The sequence below is a fragment of the Dermacentor albipictus genome, unplaced genomic scaffold (genome assembly GCF_038994185.2).
Source record: "Dermacentor albipictus isolate Rhodes 1998 colony unplaced genomic scaffold, USDA_Dalb.pri_finalv2 scaffold_18, whole genome shotgun sequence".
NCBI lineage: Eukaryota > Metazoa > Arthropoda > Arachnida > Ixodida > Ixodidae > Dermacentor > Dermacentor albipictus.
In genome coordinates, this window is record NW_027225572.1 from 4,080,487 (window position 1) to 4,102,762 (window position 22,276).

Here is a 22,276-nt window from a genome sequence, read left to right on the forward strand (position 1 = left end):
TGCTAATTTGTAAGAGTTGAGTGAGCAGTTAAGACATCTCAAACACTTCCTCGTTAATAAGGAACGAAAACAACGCTCAATTACTTTCGACTCAAGCGCACTTTTCTGTAAATTTAGCAATTCGACAATCATTGGTATTTGCAGAATGCCAAGAGATCGCATCAAACACGGTGAAGTGTACGCCCACGCGCAATGTCTACTACTCGGTGTTCATCGCACTTAATGCACGGCATATGTTTCACCTCCACATTCACAGACCCCAGCGTCCTTCCCCACGGCCCCCACCTGCGTACCAGCCCCCACCTCCGCCTGTGTCGACACCACCGTAAGATGCTAACGCCTCTTTGCTTGATGATCTCGCAAGCACTAAATATTGCTTCCTCTTATAGGGCACCGTTTCCTTCCCCGAGACCTCCTCCTCCGGGACCACCTCCTGTCGGCAGACCGCCGTAAGAATACATTACCCAACTTTGTATCTGGGGAAACACGTAACGCTACAAAATTGCCGCGCACACTTTGAAAGCATTGCGCTCTTATTGACCACCACGACCAAGACAACTTTCATGCTCATTAGCATTATGTTGCCTTTGTGAGCTTTTATGGCACATTTTGACGCACAGCTCTTATGGTAACCCGACATTCATGCCACCTTCTGCCCTCCTGGTACACCGTATCAGCCTCCAGCACCAGTTCCTCGACCTCCGTTACGAGCGTTCTTATATACGGTGACATATTTATAATGAAGCAATCGGCATGGAAATTTAATCAACACGCTTTAACACGCTTGCCATATGACGAGTGAAAAACAGCCACATCTCTGACGAACGTTTTATAAGCACCAATAGCTTGCGTACTTCGACCCGTCTGTTCCACTTTCAGCGAACAGAATTAAGCGGAATTCATTGCAATGCAAAAATTAGCAGCGCCAGCTTTTCGTGAGTCTCGATGATGTTTCAACACTAAAGATTACGGGCTTAAATTCTTGCATTAGGTCGTTCTTTGTAATCTATCTTTAATGACGTTTCTCACGTTGATTTTTATCGCTACTCATGCAAGTTAGAGGTTGGTTTATGCTTGTATAACTTTCTTAAACTATTCAGGTGTGCCTTTCCAAGTACGGCATTTCTGTTTAGCAGTCGACATACTCGATCGCCAAAAAGCACATATCTTTATTGTATGCCTGCAGAGCAAACAGCAGCAATTTTTTTTCATGTGAACATTGTTGAAAATCGAATATGGTCGACAACATTTAGCTAAATTTTAAGTGTTATGCAAATTAGAATTTTAGCTAAACGACGCCTCTTTTACCTTTTAAAATGCAGACCTGCCGGTGTTGCTTTTTTCAATTTCATTCATTCAAATAGCTTCATTGAGTGTCCTGCGATTTGGTGGGGTGGGCCTGGACCCCGCTTAGGTTTCATTCAAGGGTTGTTGGCCCTTGTTGGCTTCCTCGGCTCGCAGGACAGCGCAGAGATGGTGCTGCAGGTCCGAGCTGAGCAACGCAGACTCCCAGAGCGTGGAGGTTGTTGCTGTTTGAGGCTGCATCGCCATGTATAATACCGGTACATTCCCATAGGATATGGTTTAGGGTTGCCCTAGAGTCACAATATCTGGACTTCTGTGGTATAAACTTTTTTAAAACAGGGTTGAAGTGCCTCAGACAGGCTGGCCAACGTTTCGATAGGTGGACCTATCTTCGTCAAAGGCGGCCTCGTCATCCTCGGCGTGTTAGTTTTAAAGGGTTAGTGTAGTGACGTCACGTGCGGGTGTTGTCGCTGGCGGCTGGTTTTAAAGAGAGAGATTACAAGAGGGAACAGGCGTTCTCGTCCGACGTCTGTGAGCCTCATTCTCAAGACGAAGGGACAAGAGTGTGAGAGTGGGCACGCGGGGAGGAAAGAAAGGAAATAGAAGCGGACAAAAGGGGGGAAAAAGGAGAAAAAAAAAAAGCAGGGGGAGCCAGGGTCGTGCCAAGACACAACAAAGGGGGGGGGTGAAAGAAAAAGAAAGAGAAAAATGAAATACGGGGGCTTGGGAGCGTGTTGGGGATGCGAAGGGTTAGGAGGTATTCTGGGGAGTCGTTGGCGGCATGTTTTTGAGGCATTAGAACGGCCGGTCAAGCAATAGGTCGAGTAATTTTGAAGTAGTTAAGGTGGCGACGCGGAGTCTGCGGTGCAATGTGCGGGGTGCCTGAAAGGCAGCGGCATGGTCTTTCAAGGGGCACTGCCCTACGCGCTTAACGTAGGTGTCGTTACGGCGGCATCCAGAAGGCGATACTCCGGGTTGAGGCGCCGAAAAAGGCATATTGACTTCGGAATGTGTTGTCGAGGGGGTTTCAAAAAAAAAACAGACTAAAAAAAAAAAGGGGGGGGGCAGGGGGAAGGGGGGGGGGCGAAATCGGTATAGGAAACAGGAGGGTGGCGCGTGCAGAAGCGGGCGCGGGCAAATGTACATGGAAGAAGGGGAACGTTCACTTGGTGTAGACGTAAAATCCTGAAAGAGTACATTTAAATTGAGTAGTAAGCATTCCTCCGAAATGAAAGAGTAGGTGAGGTTAAGAATTAAAGTTGGCTGGTGGCCTAATGTGTTTTGTGTATTGGTTGATGATATGAGAGTTTCAGATTTAAGTTACAGCTTTTAAAGATTCTAAGTTGCCGCGTGCCAAATTAATTCCTGTCGGGTGTAGGCAATTAAACTTGTGTATGAGGTATGATTCCGTGTACTTCCTTTCACGAGGGGAACGGAAATTTGTTTGTAGTATATAGAGCCGTGCTTTGTCAAACATATGTCCATGTTCATTAAAGTGGCTGGCTACTGCTTTGGGTAAATTGTGTTTTGTGTCCGCGCGGTGACCATTGAGTCTTGTATTGATTTGTTGTCCGGTCTCACCTATGTATTGTTTGCTACAAGCGGCGCATTCTAGACAGTAGACTACATTGCTTGATGTGCAGGTGAAAGCCGAAGTTACCTTGTGTGTGTAATTCGACGCTGTACTTTTTACTGTAGTAGTGGATTGAATGTGTTTGCATGTAGAGCACCTGGGGCGACCACAGGGATTGGTTCCCAACTTCTTTTTCTGTAGTTTGGCGTGCACAAGAACATCTTTAAAATTAGTGTTGCGTCTGTAGGCTACTCTGGGAGGGTCGGGGAAAATCTTCTTAAGTTTCTGGTTGCTGGTGAGAATCGGGTAGTATTTACTTAGGATGTTATTCACGTTTGGGAGTGCGTTTGAGAATTTAGTAGTAAGAAGAGGCGTTGTTGTTCTTGTGATCTTCGGGCGGGGCTTGAGGACCTCGGCTCGATCAAGTTTGGTTGCAGCGATGTAAGCTGTTTGAAGGTCACTGTTTGGGTGGTTCCTGTTTGATAGCGTTTCTTTAAGGTGATCGAGTCTATCTATGTAGTCTTGGTTTTCAACGCAAATGCGACGTAGTCGTGTGGCTTGGCCTTTAAAGATGCCTTGTTTGCAATGTCTGGGATGGTGGCTGGTATATTCTAGGTACTGTTGTTTGTCGAAAGGTTTCCTATACAGCGTTGTCTTTAGTTCACCATTGTCAATGTATATTGTTGTGTCCAGAAAGTTCATGCGCTCAGTTGAGGATTCTGATGTGAATTTTATTGTTGGGTGAACAGAATTTAGAAAGGATATATATTTATCTAGACTGTCTTGGCCATGTCCCCAGATTATGAGTATGTCGTCTATGTATCGTAGGTATGTGTGGGGCTTGGTAGTGTAGCGCGATAGGAAATCTGTTTCTAGAATCCCCATAAATATGTTCGCGTAGGTTGGTGCAAAAGGCGTACCCATGCTTGTACCATGTATCTGTAGGTAGTAACTCTCTTCAAATTCGAAGTAGTTATGTGTGAGAACTAATTCAAGGAGAGACAGGTAAACTTCAGTAGAGTGTTGTGCACTGTGTTTAGACAGCGTTTCTTTTATCGAAGATAAACCATCAGGGATTGGAATGTTGGTGTACAGCGCCGTGACGTCTAGTGTTGCGAGAATTGTGTTGTGGGGTAGTGTGCCTTTAGTATTAATGTCTTCTATAATTCTCAGCAGGTGGGGCGTATCTTGTACAAATGACGGAAGTGTTTTCGGCAAGTTACCAAGGTAGTGGTTAAGGAATGTGGAGATGCTCTCTGTCGGGGTGTTGTTGTTTGATACTATCGGACGGCCTGGGATACTAGCAGTGTATAGTTCAGCGGATGGAATTTTATGAATTTTCGGAAGGAGGTAAAAACGTCCGGCAGTTTTGTTGCTTGGTTTAAGAAATTTGTATTCTGATGGTGTTATCAATTCATCAGCCAAAAGTGATTTCAGCCTGTTGGTAATTGTCACTGTATAGGACAATGTCGGATCGTTATCTAGTTTGCGGTAATGTTCCGGGTCGTCATATCATTTCAAATCTGAGCTGCCGGAATGACATTGTTATTAAGGAAGCAGATAAGGGTGGAAGTATAGTTATTTGGCCAATAGAAAAATACAAGCACGAGGCTTACAGACAACTAAACAACCCGGAACATTACCGCAAACTAGATAACGATCCGACATTGTCCTATACAGTGACAATTACCAACAGGCTGAAATCACTTTTGGCTGATGAATTGATAACACCATCAGAATACAAATTTCTTAAACCAAGCAACAAAACTGCCGGACGTTTTTACCTCCTTCCGAAAATTCATAAAATTCCATCCGCTGAACTATACACTGCTAGTATCCCAGGCCGTCCGATAGTATCAAACAACAACACCCCGACAGAGAGCATCTCCACATTCCTTAACCACTACCTTGGTAACTTGCCGAAAACACTTCCGTCATTTGTACAAGATACGCCCCACCTGCTGAGAATTATAGAAGACATTAATACTAAAGGCACACTACCCCACAACACAATTCTCGCAACACTAGACGTCACGGCGCTGTACACCAACATTCCAATCCCTGATGGTTTATCTTCGATAAAAGAAACGCTGTCTAAACACAGTGCACAACACTCTACTGAAGTTTACCTGTCTCTCCTTGAATTAGTTCTCACACATAACTACTTCGAATTTGAAGAGAGTTACTACCTACAGATACATGGTACAAGCATGGGTACGCCTTTTGCACCAACCTACGCGAACATATTTATGGGGATTCTAGAAACAGATTTCCTATCGCGCTACACTACCAAGCCCCACACATACCTACGATACATAGACGACATACTCATAATCTGGGGACATGGCCAAGACAGTCTAGATAAATATATATCCTTTCTAAATTCTGTTCACCCAACAATAAAATTCACATCAGAATCCTCAACTGAGCGCATGAACTTTCTGGACACAACAATATACATTGACAATGGTGAACTAAAGACAACGCTGTATAGGAAACCTTTCGACAAACAACAGTACCTAGAATATACCAGCCACCATCCCAGACATTGCAAACAAGGCATCTTTAAAGGCCAAGCCACACGACTACGTCGCATTTGCGTTGAAAACCAAGACTACATAGATAGACTCGATCACCTTAAAGAAACGCTATCAAACAGGAACCACCCAAACAGTGACCTTCAAACAGCTTACATCGCTGCAACCAAACTTGATCGAGCCGAGGTCCTCAAGCCCCGCCCGAAGATCACAAGAACAACAACGCCTCTTCTTACTACTAAATTCTCAAACGCACTCCCAAACGTGAATAACATCCTAAGTAAATACTACCCGATTCTCACCAGCAACCAGAAACTTAAGAAGATTTTCCCCGACCCTCCCAGAGTAGCCTACAGACGCAACACTAATTTTAAAGATGTTCTTGTGCACGCCAAACTACAGAAAAAGAAGTTGGGAACCAATCCCTGTGGTCGCCCCAGGTGCTCTACATGCAAACACATTCAATCCACTACTACAGTAAAAAGTACAGCGTCGAATTACACACACAAGGTAACTTCGGCTTTCACCTGCACATCAAGCAATGTAGTCTACTGTCTAGAATGCGCCGCTTGTAGCAAACAATACATAGGTGAGACCGGACAACAAATCAATACAAGACTCAATGGTCACCGCGCGGACACAAAACACAATTTACCCAAAGCAGTAGCCAGCCACTTTAATGAACATGGACATATGTTTGACAAAGCATGGCTCTTTATATACTAGAAACAAATTTCCGTTCCCCTCGTGAAAGGAAGTACACGGAATCATACCTCATACACAAGTTTAATTGCCTACACCCGACAGGAATTAATTTGGCACGCGGCAACTTAGAATCTTTAAAAGCTGTAACTTAAATCTGAAACTCTCATATCATCAACCAATACACAAAACACATTAGGCCACCAGCCAACTTTAATTCTTAACCTCACCTACTCTTTCATTTCGGAGGAATGCTTACTACTCAATTTAAATGTACTCTTTCAGGATTTTACGTCTACACCAAGTGAACGTTCCCCTTCTTCCATGTACATTTGCCCGCGCCCGCTTCTGCACGCGCCACCCTCCTGTTTCCTATACCGATTTCGCCCCCCCCCCTTCCCCCTGCCCCCCCCCTTTTTTTTTAGTCTGTTTTTTTTTTGAAACCCCCTCGACAACACATTCCGAAGTCAATATGCCTTTTTCGGCGCCTCAACCCGGAGTATCGCCTTCTGGATGCCGCCGTAACGACACCTACGTTAAGCGCGTAGGGCAGTGCCCCTTGAAAGACCATGCCGCTGCCTTTCAGGCACCCCGCACATTGCACCGCAGACTCCGCGTCGCCACCTTAACTACTTCAAAATTACTCGACCTATTGCTTGACCGGCCGTTCTAATGCCTCAAAAACATGCCGCCAACGACTCCCCAGAATACCTCCTAACCCTTCGCATCCCCAACACGCTCCCAAGCCCCCGTATTTCTTAAAGATTTCATTTTTCTCTTTCTTTTTCTTTCACCCCCCCCCCTTTGTTGTGTCTTGGCACGACCCTGGCTCCCCCTGCTTTTTTTTTTTCTCCTTTTTCCCCCCTTTTGTCCGCTTCTATTTCCTTTCTTTCCTCCCCGCGTGCCCACTCTCACACTCTTGTCCCTTCGTCTTGAGAATGAGGCTCACAGACGTCGGACGAGAACGCCTGTTCCCTCTTGTAATCTCTCTCTTTAAAACCAGCCGCCAGCGACAACACCCGCACGTGACGTCACTACACTAACCCTTTAAAACTAACACGCCGAGGATGACGAGGCCGCCTTTGACGAAGATAGGTCCACCTATCGAAACGTTGGCCAGCCTGTCTGAGGCACTTCAACCCTGTTTTAAAAAAGTTTATACCACAGTGTGCCATTCCATCTGCCAGCCCCTTTCTTGTTTTTGAATATCTGGACTTGTTAGTCGTGTATAAATATGTGTGTATTAGCTGCGTGGTTGCTGGACTTGGATTGGGTCTGGCCTGTAACCGCCGCTATCCCAGGGACTAATTCTTGGTTAATTTTGGGTGAGGTGATTTTTATGTATTCTTTATGGTGTATATCATTGTTATTCTGTGAACATTCCCTTCGAGATTTGGTGTTGAAATAAACATGGCAACATCAGCAAATTTCCATTTTTCCTTGAAGTTCTAAAAATCTATAAACCAGCTTTCCCGAAGCATCTGAAACAGTATTCTGCACCTATATTTACACATATTACATAAATGAATTCTTGAAGCAAGTGTAAAGTAGGAACAAGCAGCTCCTACTGAATCATTACATTGCAGTAGACACTTGTATTTGGCAAACGAGTTTGCCTTGCACCTTAATACGTATTGCACAAACATTTTGCAGACCGCAGGTTCCCTCACCGCGACCCCCTACGGCATTCCCTCCTCCACCTCCTGTAGCCAGACCTCCGTAAGAAACGTCTGCTCTCATTCACTCTTCAACCACTACGTAATATAAGACATAAACCCTCATCAACTGTCCCTTGCAGACCACCACCTCCTCCCCCCAGGCCTCCTCCAGGGCCCCCTCCAGTGGCGAGACCGCCGTAAGACTTTCACGGCCTCTTATGTGTACTCCATTTGAAATGGCTCAGAACCGCTTAGATCTACATTGCTATCATTTCCACCATTCCAGTCCCCCTGGCCCGCCGTACCAGCCACCACCACCTGCGCCTAGACCACCGTATGAAATCAATTCCATAATTTTACTTCATCATGCAATATCTAATATTCGCTCTTAAATTGCTTGGTCTGTTCTCCTTTATTCCGCGGTATATGTATCTCTAATTGCGTAGTCATGTTTTGTGTGCTATGCACTAGCACGGGGGATTGCAGCGGTTTCGATGAGTTAACCACAGGTCATGCGGGTATCCCCGTGTCTTCCACATGACACGCCTCACGACACAGTGGTTTTTGATCTCGTGGAGGCGTGTTCGATCCCGTCGCCGGAATTGCGATGCGGGCGGAATGGAAATACGCTCACGTACCACTGCACTGGGTGCAGTGGTACGTTGCCCTCTCCTTCCCCGCGACAGGGTGCCTTATAATCGCATTGCCCTTTTGGTCAGTAAAATCCCCAACAGTTAACATCTTATTTAGAGGATGTTGCGTATAAAGGGCTACGCACACGGGTCAGGTCAGTGATCAGCCAGCAAACAGAAACCGCTAATTTATTCCAGAGTAGGTGTGAGTTGAGGCGCCCGACCATGGCGCCGAAACAGGTCTGAGTTGGTCCAAAGGACAAGAAGAGATAAGGGCCGAAATCAGGTCCTAAACGTATATGCAAGTTAAAACTAAGGCTGCGCTATGAAACTCGCAGACCGATCGACCGAGATTGTGTGTAAATCCGTTAGGACTGATAAACTGGCCTAGAAGGCCGATGCTCAAAGCAGCACATTGTCTTCTCGTATTCGTCTGCGTCCGCAGCCGTACTTGCCATATTGGTCGATTTGCAGTTGAAAACGTTTGGCAGGCTGAACTGTAGTTGTCGCGTACGCAATGAGATGCAGTCACGATATGTAGAGAATGGACATAGGAATAATTTAAATGTTCTGTAGGGAACGGTTATCTCGATATGATATCCCATATTACATATATTTATCATGACTAAGACAATGTTTCCAAGGGGAAGACGTAAGATTGAAAGAAAACTAATGCCCTGTTTCAAATGCCCATTCGTCGATTTGGCGCATGATTTTAGGCTTCACTATCACCGGGATTGGCCCACGATAACGGCAACGTACACTGACAGCACCCATAGGGAAAAAAAAAAAGCGGCTGAACTCGGAGGCAGACGCCTTGGATTAAAACTAAATAATTTTATTTTCAGTACATCTGATGGTCGGTCGAGGAAAGACCCAAGAAGCACGAAATCAGTCTGCAAACCATTATTTATGTCATGAAGAACCGAATATTCCCAAAAGCCTTCAAAACAATACGCCCAACATTTAATTTCCACGCAAATTCGATCTTCCGCAAACTTGGCATGAGCTCTTGTTTCTGACATGGAAGCCGCCCGACATCTAATAATAATAATATTTGGAGTTTTACGTGCCAAAACCACTTTCTGATTATGAGGCACGCCGTAGTGGAGGACTCCGGAAATTTTGACCACCTGGGGTTCTTTAACGTGCACCTAAATCTAAGCACACGGGTGTTTTCGCATTTCGCCCCCATCGAAATGCGGCCGCCGTGGCCGGGATTCGATCCCGCGACCTCGTGCTCAGCAGCCCAACACCATAGCCACTGAGCAACCACGGCGGGTGCCCGACATCTAAAATGCTTTATCCAAATAATATGTAGCCAGTATTCGCACTTGTCTTCGGTGCCCCTGTTATTTATCGCCTCCACCTTCACAGACCCCAGCGTCCGTCCCCACGGCCCCCACCTGCGTACCAGCCTCCACCCCCACCTGTGGCGAGACCACCGTAAGATATTCATCCTGTTTCTCCCTTCCCTGCTTTTCTCACACCCACCAAATACTGCTTTCTTTTGTAGACCGCCGTTTCCTTCCCCGAGGCCTCCTGTGGGACCACCTCCTGTCGCCAGACCACCGTAAGGAAACATGACGTAGCAGTGTGTGTTCAGACACACATCACCATGCAAAACATACCCGAACGCTTCAAGGGCATTGCACGATGCACCTTCTGTTCCACGACGGCTAGTCCTGTGGCGAGAACACAGTAATGCTCGTTAGGATTTCCTTGCGCAGCGAAACACCACTCATCAGAGAACTGCACCACTTTGGCGGCGCCTATCCTCTCCCCAAGCGTAGCCGTCATCCAGTCCCAATTCTTTCTTAACCACTTCCAGGGGGCGAACGGCATGCGTGTTATGTGCCTGACGTTTCAATTTGAACAAAAAAGTAGCGAGGGTGGCGTTTTTAAGAAAGGAGACTCACGTGAGACAAACAACGATCATTCTTTGGGCACTAGGTACGTTCTGAAGAGATATAACTTTTTTGGGCGCGTGGCCAGACATCTCTTCCATTTATAGGCCTCGGTAACACCCCTTCCAAGCTCCGCCGTCAATTCGAAGACCACCGTACGAGCTGTCGTATACAGCACATCTGATGAATCATAGAACGACAGAAAGCTGAGCTAGTTGGTAAGGATTCATTATGCAAACTAGAAGTGAGGCGTGCAGACAGGACACAAGAGTAGAGTAGTGGACAACACGAACGCCGTTCGTGTTGCGTTCGTGTTGTCCACTTCTCTACTCTTGTGTCCTGTCTGCACGCCTCACTTCTAGTTTGCATAATGATGACTCATCACGTGATCGCCACTTTCACGAGCCCGCTTACTTATGCTCGCTTGACGACTAGGCGAATCCTGCGACGTCTCTCACAAGGTTCTGATAGTTGGACACAACTTGCGGTTTTTTTTTTGTCTTGCAGTTTCGATTTTAATGGACCGAATCAGCCGTAAATTGTTGTTGCGCCATGTTGAGCAGCCTTATGATTTTGCCAGTCCAAAACTCTTTGTCTGCACGGTGGTTATGCGCTTCAATTGTTGTGTTATACCGGTCACCTGATTCTTTGGAAGGTTTTCTGATTGTAGGAATATATAGCTCAGGGGATCTATTTTTACACAGCTGTGGTAAAAACTATCCCATTAAAGGCTGTTATCTGAGCTACTCAGTGTTCATAGAATTTCCAACATCTTTACTGACAGAGCCTGCATGCGTCTACCTAGAAATATTACAGCGTTTATTTGCACTTCGGGCATCGATTTCTGAGTCAGAGATAAGCATAGTAGTGTTTTCTTGAGTGTAAATTGTTCTTATGGGTTGACTGAACACTCCGCACCAAATTGCTTTTCACATGAACAGTAAATACAGGTCCGAAAGCCATAATCCAGCTTGTCAGCATGATGGAGTATAATAATTTATTCACAGATGGTTTTCTTCTCTCAGCTCAGATTTAGAATAGCTTGGTCAGGAAGGTATTGATCCTATATTGGATTTGCATTTTGTATTGTTAGAAAGTGTTTTTGTCAATGTTAACTTGCGTACGTTTTGCGCGGTAATACAGAAGTAAAAAATTCTGACCGTCGTTAACACGCAAATAATTAACCCGGGAAAAAGTATTCCTGCTTATATGTGCATTTGCAGGCCATCCACAACTGCAATAAAAATATTCATACATTTCGCAGCCCACGAGTTCCCTCACCGCGACCCCCACCTGCATTCCCTCCTCCACCTCCAGTGGTCAGACCACCGTAAGAAGGTTTTTCGCTTTTCAACCAGTGCCTAAAATATTATTACATTCCGTATGCCTCTTACAGACCGCCACCTTCTCCGCCCAGACCAGGACCTCCTCCAGTGGCTAGGCCACCGTAAGACCTCTGTTTCCCCTCTTGTCTGTCTCACTCGCTCAGCAACCCTTCAGCCCTGCATTGTTATCTATTTAACATTTTCAGCCCCCCTGGGCCACCTTACCAGCCTCCTGGACCGGTACCTAGACCACCACCGTATGAAAATATTGGCAAATTTATATTTCATTTTACAGCTTCTTTTTTTTTTCAAATTCTGCTAATATTTCTCTGTACTGAGTGTCGGTACGCCATGATCTAGAACTCCCGACTGAAATTTTTCCATTTTCTATGCCAGGAATGATACTGGTATAAAGAATCAGTCAGAAAAATGAATCACCTAATGATAAACTATAAAGGTCCCAACATAGCTTCAGCATGTATAACATGCGTACATATAACAGTATGCCTTTTCGAGTGTGGCTTATGCAATATAGTCGTTCAATAATGATATGCGATGTTATCTGCTATTTTTGGCGTGCAACCTGTGATGACTTGAGAAAGTCACAAGAAGTCTTAGGACTGAGAGCAGATTATAATAGGACATGCCTAACGCACTGTGGCACGATGACATCGAGCAATTCCTAACCTAAATGATAGCATGTGACCTGTCGTCTGCCTGGCACGGTTGCTTAGTGGCTGTGGTGTTGGGCTGCTAAGCACGAGGTGGCGGGATCGAATCTTCGGCCATTTCGACTGGGGCAAATGCGAAAACGCCCGTCTACTTAGATTTAGGCGCACGTTAGAGAAACCCAGGTGGTGCACATTCCTGGAGTCTGCCACTACTGCGTGCTTTAAGATGAGATCGTGGTTTTGGCACGTAAAACCCCATAATGTGACTTTTTTTACCTCTCTTCTACCTATATTTGCTCCTTCATGTATCTAACAGCCGTGCAATCCGCGAGTGAGGGTACAATATAGTAAGTGGGACGATGTCTTTTTTTTTCGATTAGAGGTAACACACGGCGATCCACTATCAAAGCTCTACATTGTATACGTTCCCTCTGAACTAAAATCGAAAAATAAGCTGTTCTCACCGCGCAGTAGAGAGCAATAAAATAAATATCAAACAAATAGGGCAATGGGGCAGAGCGGGTAACTCAACACGCGCAGGCACATGGTTTTGTGAAACGCGTGTTATTTCTCATCCCAGAGATTTTCCCGAAAAGTGCTAAGCTGGCGTGCAGCGCTCTACTGCTACGCTGGTGCCCTGTCCGCTTCAGAAAGAAACGATAAACCGATGAAGTTAGGATTGGTGACTGAAGGAACCCCGTCTTTGAAAGGAGGAGATCGCCCGCTCGGCCGTGCTGAGGCCCGCAGAGTAGGTAGAGCAATGCATTGCCTCTCCTGTTGTCATCTATGCCGAAGAAAGAAACGCCAAACATCAGGAAGCACATGCACTTTCTTGATATTGGCGATATTTTTGTCGCACGTCCACTCCCGTAGCACGGTAAGAAAAGTATTGGCTACAGGACGACGCAATATGACGAGACCTTTCAATTTAACTATATTGTGCAATAATCAGGATACAGTTGCCATTTACAGGTACTAATGCTCATGTGGGTATTGAATGCCGAATTAGCGCTTCGAAGGCGACGCCTTTTCCAACCCTGGTTCCATCGCAGCCTCGGTGGCCGCATTGCGCTGCCACGCAGACCCGTGCAACGTGCAATAGGTGCGCAACAAAGAGCCCCGGGTGGCAAAAGGTATTCCTCCGCAACGGCGCGCCTGATGTTGTGGTTCTGGCGCGGAGAACACCAAAATATATATTTTAATTATTTTCCGGACATAGCTACTGGGCCTACTATTTCACGATGGTAGAATCTAGGTAGTCCATGTTACTCATTGGCCATTTTCGCTGTTCATATTGCGCCTACTAAGGCTTGGTAATCTTCATTTGAGTATTTCATAAACTCAATCCCTTGGTGCAATACCGCCGATAAAACCACAGCATCACTATGTTGAGGTTATCCACAAGATGTCGTGTTTATATACTTATACAATATCACGACTATACAGACACAAGAAGCAACGAATGGTGTTGAGCTGCTAAGCACGAGGTCTCGGGATCGAATCCCGGCCATGGTGGCCGCATTCCGAGGGGGCCGGAATGTGAAAACACACGTGCACTTAGGTTTAGTTGCACGTTATAGAAGCCCAGGTGGTTCAAATTTCCGGAGTCCCCCACTATGCGTGCCTCATGATGAGATCGTCGTTTTGGCAAGCAAAGCTCCATATTTAATTAATTTACGAGGCTACGAAGCCAAGCCTTCACTCCCTGCTGACTCTACAAGGTCACGATTAAGCAAAATGGAGTCCCTCTGTTTCCCGTCTTCTCTTTCCATAATATACGAAGTGCTGATGGAGATGAAAATCTTCATCATCCTCGAAGACTTTCGCGCCCCAATGCACTGGCGCGTTGTTTTCAGAATGAAACGCTCGGTAGTTGCACTAGTCAATGTATAACAGTATATATATTATTTCCAATATTACTTTTTGGTCTGTACGGCGCTAGAAACTTGTGTTGGGATAGAAAATTCTCTGCCCCTTTCACAGACCTCAGCGCCCTTCGGGACGGCCTCCACCTGCGTACACGCCTCCACCTCCCTCGGCGAGACCACTGTAAGGAGCCCGTGGCCCTCGGCTACTGAAATCCTAGTCGCTGTAATACTGCGAGCGCTAACTGACGCTTCCTCTTTTAGACCACCTCCTCCTTCGCCGAGACCACCGCCAGGACCACCTCCTGTTACCCGACCTCCGTAAGAAAAGAAATATTGCCACCTCAACTTCCAAGCATATAATTATTTACGCGCACTGCCTTTGACACCCTGAATGGCTTCTACATTTATAGACCCCCTCCTCCCCCACGGAGACCTCCTCCTGTGGCAAGACCGCCGTAAGCGTCGCTCTAAGCTTATTTTTCCCGTGACCTACATCCCCCGATGAATGTAATGGTGACGACGAATTTCTCCCACTTCCAGACCTCCTGGTCCTCCGTATCAACCTCCACCGCCTGCTCCTCGACCACCGTACGAGCTTTCCTATACATTTATCCATCACTTGTTGCATATCGCGGCGCCATTGCTGGCTGACGCTCACACATGTTTGCTACATGACGATGCAGAAACAGCCACTCCTGCTCTTGGGACTTACAAGCTTCGACACCCGATATCTAATGCTCCGCTCAATTTAGCAGCCTCAGCTTTTTGCGAGTACCATAGGGATTCTAGATATAAAGGTTTTGGTTCGCAAACTTGAAACCTCCCGTTAATTAGATTTTCGAGCTCTGTAAGTGTGTAATTGCCAGCTTACCTCCAGTTAGTTCAGTTAGTTACTTCCACGCATCTCCCTACAACTAAGAGGGCATATCTTATTGACCGCAAATAAAGACAGGCGCAGCGGAAGCAAACACAAAAACGACATGGTCGGTAACTGTGAACTGCGCTTACCCGTCTTTATTTGCGGTCAATCTAATATGCAGTAAACACAAACTAGGCCAAACTCAACTTCTTCTGAAACTAATAAAGCGTATCCTTTTCATAGGGCATTCATTTTTTAGTGTTTGGCACAGTGAAGGAGCACGGCGAGCAGCCCCCATATCAAATATTCAGAATTTTTCCACTGAGCGCCATCCGCCCTAATTTATTTTCTTTTGTCTTCCCAAGACACGTCCTAATCGCTTATGTATAGCAGCCACTATATTTTTAGAGACCGTCACATGTTGTAATAATCCATTTACACGATGATTAGATTGGGTAGCTCACAAACTTTGTACGGCTTCTCCATGAAGGTATCATTTCTAAATCTGATTACAGCTTAACGTTTAGGAATATATCTCACATAATACTCAACTGCTTCGATTGAAACTTCTCGCTGTCTATAAATGCCGGCAAATTGCAACCATATAAAATATCAAAAATGTATACCCGTTTAATCAGCTTTTGCCTACTATTCAACACACCAATCAGGGGTTACATATGTTGCATAAAAGAACTATCGAGCAGGTGATGTCGAATCCTGGTGTCTAATGCACCTTGAAAAAAAAATGAAATGAAGCTACGCGCGTATTTAGAAGACGTGCTTGCACTTTGTATCCACCATCAGAATACATGATAAATGCACAATTATTTTGCAGACCACAAGTTCCCTCACCGCGACCCCCACCTACATTCCCTCCTCCACCTCCAGTGGCCAGACCTCCGTAAGAAACGCCTGCACTCATTCACCGTTCAACGACTCTCTAGTGTAATACATGAACTTTCATCAACTGTCCCTTTCAGACCACCACCTCCTCCCCCCAGACCACCTCCAGGGACACCTCCGGTGGCGAGACCGCCGTAAGATTTTCATGGCCTCATTTGTGTATTCCATTGAAAGTCACTAACGACTGCTTAGCCCAACATTCTTATTATTTCCACAATTTCAGCCCCCCTGGTCCGCCGTACCAGCCACCAGCACCTGCGCCTAGACCACCGTATGAAAGCATTTGCAAATATTCATCATATTTCATGTGCAGTATTTTCCCCTTCTTCTCTGGAATGGTTCGACGATAATAGTAGGGGTATCAGTAGCGTTACTAGTAGCGTAAACAAATTTACACTAGGCGGGAAGCTTTAGCGAGTTAAAATTGAGAGAAATGTTGCAGAAACGGTAGAACGAGAGAAAGCTGAGCCAGTTGGTAAGGATTCATTGGTAACTGTATGTAGCCAGCAGATTCTTACATGCTTGTTACCACGCAGCAAGTGTTGCTGTTTTTGTCACTTGACCAATGGTACTTGACGGAGTGTCGCCGAGAGGCAACACACCAGCAATCGTTCTTTTCATGCTACGTTTCTGTATTGCGTACAAAGTTTCTGACTAAATGTCTTCGGTGAAGTCTGACACGTTGGCCGCCAGCGCCATTTGTTTGTTTGGAGCAGGAACGCAGGACGAGGAAGGCGAAGCTTGGCACGCGCCTCGCTATCTTTTCCAAGCACGATCGGAGCAGAGACGCCGAAGCAGGATATCCGGCTGCCGTAGTGTCACACACGAGATGTCAATCAAATGAAAATGATCACCTATGGTTCACAAACCACGAGAGCTGTCTATGCAAATTCTAAACGAAGCCATAGGTCCTTTATGTTAAAGCCCACTTGCAGGTTTCTACCAGGTGTTCGCCCCCACAGGTGCAAATGTTTCCTTGAAGTACATTTTCATTACGTTGATTACGCGTATTCTCTACGAGTTTTGCATGTTTATATGAAAACTAAACATTCTTTTACGGTCTCTATATGTGCCGTAATGAAGGGTGTTCCGGAATCTTCTAGCGTATGTTTTCGGGACCTTGTCTTTGTACTTTACACGCAAGCTGCCACTGCGGAGACCATAACAGAGCATGAAAAGTCCGGACCTCGCTTAACTAAGCTTCGTCGGCTCGCACTGTGATGTTCCTCGTGAGAAATATACTGCTGCTTGGGAATGCCTGTTCTCATTTGAAGAAAGCTTGAGGAAAGAAAACACGGAAGCAATGCGTTTTAAAGGCCCCTCGTAATTAACAGAGAACGAGAGCGAACGGAGAAAAACAATGCAGGTGGAACCCGGGCAACGCCAGAACAGCACAGCTCACGTGGCGCACGAGCCCTCGCTATGACGTCACGCGAACGACGCTCGCTGCGTCGATGTAGGTCTCTCTCGACGCCAATCGAGAGGCGCTGTCAATACCACTGATGGGTTCTTTCTTTGCCGCTGGGACACGAGTCACAACCGGTTCGAGGTTACTTTTCAATGGGCGGGAATGTTTGAGGTATGACAGGAATACAGTTCCAACAAATGCAGGGTGTGGACGGAAAATTACTAATACGGAAGAACAGCCAATGACTGCAGCCAGCAGGTGACCGCGTGCGTTCTATCAGCCATATCTCAGCGCGTGATTTACTTGCCGGTGGAAGGAAAGGAAGGCACAACGTGATGCAGTTGAAGGAATTTCCAATTAAAATAAAATTACTGAGTTCCCTATGAAACGAGTTCATCAGGGGTAAGCAAGTTAATGTTTCGGCAAGCAACCCGTGTCGAAACCAAGCATAGCAACAGCGGCGCCCTGACACCCATCCTAGTGAGGAATACAGGAAGAGTATTCAATATCACATGCAGCCATATCGCGCCAGCAAATTCACCGCTCATATTGAACCGCATGTGTCCAGCTTTCGACTTGACTGGGCACTTGCCTTGTGGAGCGCCGTAGTGAAGTCCGCCCTCGCAAAGCGCATGCCATCAAAGCACTTGACCCAAAAACATTTAGAAGTCTGCCCATTTGGCCTGCTTGCTCAACGACTTCAACAGAAAAGGGAAGCGCTGTTGTCTCGCTTTTTCTCGCGTCCTGTATTTACGCTTTGTGGTTGGAGACTTCGGCCTTTACTATACCCCCGATATAGGCGCGGAATGGGAATCGGTAAAGGGCCGTTTCATTTCTCGTGGCTTCCATGCCGGGTGATGGCTGCGTATTTTAGTTGCACTCTAAAACTGGTCCTAGCGTCTCCTGGCTAGCGCTGCTTTTCCGCAAAGTTGACGCAGACTGAGTTGCAGAAAGCCGCGGCATCATCATCTCATTCGTCTGGCAGCGGCGGGGTCTACAACAGCAATCATTGCATCTATGCGAAACTGAGGACGTAACGAACCAGGAGTGCTCGACAAACTCCAATCAGACCAAGATGCGTGTTGTGCCATGTAATACGCAAGAATTCGTGCTTCTGCATCCACTCGCAGGACTAAACTCCGTGAGCTGCAAAGAAATTCGGCAGAGACACTTATTACTGCTTACGTGTGGGAATTCGAAAGCATTGTACAGTATGCAGTCCTCGGGACTCCATGAACCCGCTCATTTTCTAACTCATGACGTTGCGCCACCTCCTCCCCATCGGCTGCTCCATCACGTGCGCAATGACGCGAGCACTAAGCACGCCTTTAGACAACCACAACCGCGGAGCCACCGAGCCGTCGGTGTTGCGTGCTTGTCTCGCACCCCGGGCGCCCGGGTTCGGTTCCCACCCAGGCCGAGAAGTACTAAATTGTATATTTAGATCAATGGATTTACTTTGCTCGCAGGAACCTCCCTGAGAAATTTCCTGTCAATTCCAGCGTTTTCTCCCGCTTTTTTTACTATTTCCGTCGTCGATCATATTTGCTACCGTCTTTCGGCCACTACGCCTACGACGCCTTTCCGCGTATTGGGGTGTACAATGCTCTGCATTCAAAATAATATTCCCTGCGGCGACTCGGTGCGAAAGGTTTTAGCGTTTTTTGTGCGGCGCTTCATAAAAGCCATGACCTGCCATTTAAGTAATTCTGTGGTTCGTCGGAAGAAACTTCGTCGCTATACAAGTCGCTACCCAGCTACTGCAACCAGCAATTGAGCATGACGAGCAATGATGAAAACTGATGGGTGCTCAGTGGTGCAAATTGTCATCTCGTAATATTGTGCATCAGCGGGTCAGTTTACTTAATCAAAGTAAAAGCTGTTGAACAATAAAATAAAGCTTATTGTAGTGCATTCGACTGTGAATAAAGCTGCTAATTTGTACGAGTTGAGTGAGCAGTTAAGACATCTCAAACACTTCCTCGTTAATAAGGAACGAAAACAACGCTCAATTACTTTCGACTCAAGCGCACTTTCCTGTAAATTTAGCAATTCGACAATCATTGGTATTTGCAGAATGCCAAGAGATCGCATCAAACACGGTGAAGTGTACGCCCACGCGCAATGTCTACTACTCGGTGTTCATCGCACTTAATGCACGGCATATGTTTCACCTCCACATTCACAGACCCCAGCGTCCTTCCCCACGGCCCCCACCTGCGTACCAGCCCCCACCTCCGCCTGTGTCGAGACCACCGTAAGATGCTAACGCCTCTTTGCTTGATGATCTCGCACGCACTGCATATATGTTTTTCTTATAGGGCACCGTTTCCTTCCCCGAGACCTCCTCCTCCGGCACCACCTCCTGTCGGCAGACCGCCGTAAGAATGTATTGCCCAACTTTGTATCTCAGGAAACACGCAACATAACAAAATGGCCGCGCACAATTTGAAACCATTGCGCTCTTATTGACCACCACGACCCAGACAACTTTCAGGCTCATTAGCGTTATGTTGCGTTTGTGAGTTTTTATCGCATAGTTTGACGCACAGCTCTAATGGTAACCCGACATTCATGCCACCTTCAGCCCTCCTGGTACACCGTATCAACCTCCAGCACCAGTTCCTCGACCTCCGTTACGAGCTTTCTTATATAGGGTGACATATTTATAATGAAGCAATCGGCATGGAAATTTTATCAACACGCTATAACACGCTTGCCATATGACGAGTGAAAAACAGCCACATCTCTGATGAACGCTTGATAAGCACATACAACTAGCGTTTTTCTGCCTGCCAGTTTTTATTTCGGCCAATAAACTAAACCGATATTGATTGTAATGCCGAATTCATCAGCGCGAGGTTATTGCGAGTGTCGAAGTAGTCGTTTGAACACTAAGCTTTTATCACTTTGAGGATTGTCGTTACCCGTGATAATTTGAGTGTGACTGATGCTTATTTGTCTGCCTACAACACTTAAAGCTTGTCATTTCAATTAGGGCTTTACTTTTTTTAGCAGTCGATATACTCAAGCACCATAACCTGCAGATATTTATTTCATATAAAACATTGAGTACTCATCTGCCGAGAAAACTGCAGCGAATTTTTGCTATCAACCTCTGTTGGCAATTCAATCTATTCTACAACAGTTACATAAATTTTGAGCGCTTCGCACTTTACACTTTTGACTAAACGACGTGTATTTTCACTCTTATATTCAGACCTACTGGTGTTGAGTCTCTTCGATTTATAGGTACTCTTTGTGATCTACGTCATTATTCTGCGAACACTTGGATTTATATTTGGTGTTTCAGTAAGAATAGCAACGCAAGCAAATTTCAATTTTTAATTAAGCAATGTAAAGATGCCTATACCAGCTTTCCCGAAGCCCCTTAAACAGTCTTCTGCTCCTATATTTATACATATTACATAAATGAATTCTTCAAGCCAGTGTAAAGTAGGAACAAGCAGCTCCTACTGAATCATTACATTGGAGTAGACACTTGTCTTTGGCAAACGAGTTTGCCTTGCACCTTAATACGTATTGCACAAACATTTTTCAGACCGCAGGTTCCCTCACCGCGACCCCCAACGGCATTCCCTCCTCCACCTCCTGTAGCCAGACCTCCGTAAGAAACGTCTGCTCTCATTCACTCTTCAACCACTACGTATCATAAGACATAAACCCTCATCAAATGTCCCTTGCAGACCACCACCTCCTCCCCCCAGGCCTCCTCCAGGGCCCCCTCCAGTGGCGAGACCGCCGTAAGACTTTCACGGCCTCTTATGTGTACTCCATTTGAAATGGCTCAGAACCGCTTAGGCTAACATTCTTATCATTTAAACAATTTCAGCCCCCCTGGTCCGCCGTACCAGCCACAAGCCCCTGCGCCTAGACCACCGTATGAAAACATTTGCATATTTCCATCACATTTCATGAGCAGTATTTTCCACTTCTTTTACTGCGTGGGTAGTTTGGCGTAATTGCATCAGATCTGACTTCTCAGTTACGTAGCGGTATTCTTCTGCGATGTGATTGACACTGACTGCGTAGATGCAAAGGATTGTTGCGAAATAAACGGGAAAAGGAAAACCGATGAATCACTCAGTATAGCTAGCAGTGCGATCGACCATGTTCTCCCCTTTGACAGACCCCGGCGCCCGTCAGGACGGCCTCCACCTGCGTACACTCCTCCGCCTCCCTCGGCGGCACCACCGTAAGCAGATTATGGCCTTTACGTCAGCTACGGGAACAATAGCGCGTCCGCATAACCCTGCCAGTACTAACTGACGCTTCCTCTTTTAGATCACCTCCTCCTTCGCCGAGACCACCACCAGGACCTTTTACCCGACCTCCGTAAGAAAGGAAACATCCGTACTCCATTGCCTAAATATAAAATAGTATTACGTAATACCTTTGATACTCTCAATGACTTCTACTCTTATAGAATACCTATTGCCGCACTGAGACTTGCTCCGTTGGCAAGGCCATCGTAAGGGTCACTCTATTTTTCGTGACTTAAATATCCAGATGATTGTATTGGTCACGAGAAATCTCTCGGACTTTGAGATCACCTGGTCCACTATATCAACCTCCACCACCACTTCATCGACCACCGTACGAGCATTCCTGTACATCTACCTAATGCTCGAAGTGATCAATGCCTCACGTTGACAGAGATGCTAACTCATATGTGCCCGATGACGAGGTGTAAACAGTTACGTATCAAATAGGCATCTGACAGGGGATCAGTACCAGCCCTTATCGTCCTTCCAAACCCGGTTTTTCTGGATGAAATGAGCCGCGATTCATTGCTCCGATGAACCCCGCAGCGTGAGTGTTTTCTGAATCTGGAAGCACTTGTGTGTCTTCAGGATTATAGGCTTCAACTTTGGATTAAGTAATTCGTAGGACTCTACACCTCAAAA

At 46.1% G+C, this 22,276-nt stretch overlaps 1 protein-coding gene across 31 annotated transcripts in view; it reads left to right on the forward strand.

Annotated features, from left to right (window-relative positions):
• Window positions 1-22,276, forward strand: part of LOC135908732 (nascent polypeptide-associated complex subunit alpha, muscle-specific form-like) — a 236,484-nt gene that overhangs the window by 148,327 nt on the left and 65,881 nt on the right. For 28 of the 31 annotated variants that reach the window (XM_070529168.1, XM_065440583.1, XM_070529173.1 and 25 more), the window contains 24 exons: window positions 257-325; window positions 390-449; window positions 7,771-7,836; window positions 7,916-7,972; window positions 8,062-8,109; window positions 9,785-9,853; window positions 9,924-9,980; window positions 11,579-11,644; window positions 11,711-11,761; window positions 11,846-11,896; window positions 14,294-14,359; window positions 14,440-14,496; window positions 14,589-14,633; window positions 14,719-14,766; window positions 15,873-15,938; window positions 16,018-16,074; window positions 16,164-16,211; window positions 19,537-19,605; window positions 19,670-19,729; window positions 20,911-20,976; window positions 21,056-21,112; window positions 21,202-21,249; window positions 21,499-21,564; window positions 21,654-21,704. The exons of 1 other annotated variant lie outside the window; for it this stretch is intronic. In XM_070529168.1, the coding sequence (XP_070385269.1) occupies window positions 257-325; window positions 390-449; window positions 7,771-7,836; window positions 7,916-7,972; window positions 8,062-8,109; window positions 9,785-9,853; window positions 9,924-9,980; window positions 11,579-11,644; window positions 11,711-11,761; window positions 11,846-11,896; window positions 14,294-14,359; window positions 14,440-14,496; window positions 14,589-14,633; window positions 14,719-14,766; window positions 15,873-15,938; window positions 16,018-16,074; window positions 16,164-16,211; window positions 19,537-19,605; window positions 19,670-19,729; window positions 20,911-20,976; window positions 21,056-21,112; window positions 21,202-21,249; window positions 21,499-21,564; window positions 21,654-21,704 (1,398 nt within the window). The remainder of the gene's footprint in view (window positions 1-256; window positions 326-389; window positions 450-7,770; window positions 7,837-7,915; window positions 7,973-8,061; window positions 8,110-9,784; window positions 9,854-9,923; window positions 9,981-11,578; window positions 11,645-11,710; window positions 11,762-11,845; window positions 11,897-14,293; window positions 14,360-14,439; window positions 14,497-14,588; window positions 14,634-14,718; window positions 14,767-15,872; window positions 15,939-16,017; window positions 16,075-16,163; window positions 16,212-19,536; window positions 19,606-19,669; window positions 19,730-20,910; window positions 20,977-21,055; window positions 21,113-21,201; window positions 21,250-21,498; window positions 21,565-21,653; window positions 21,705-22,276) is intronic. 2 more of the 31 variants (XM_070529184.1, XM_070529193.1) reach the window with 2 other exon arrangements.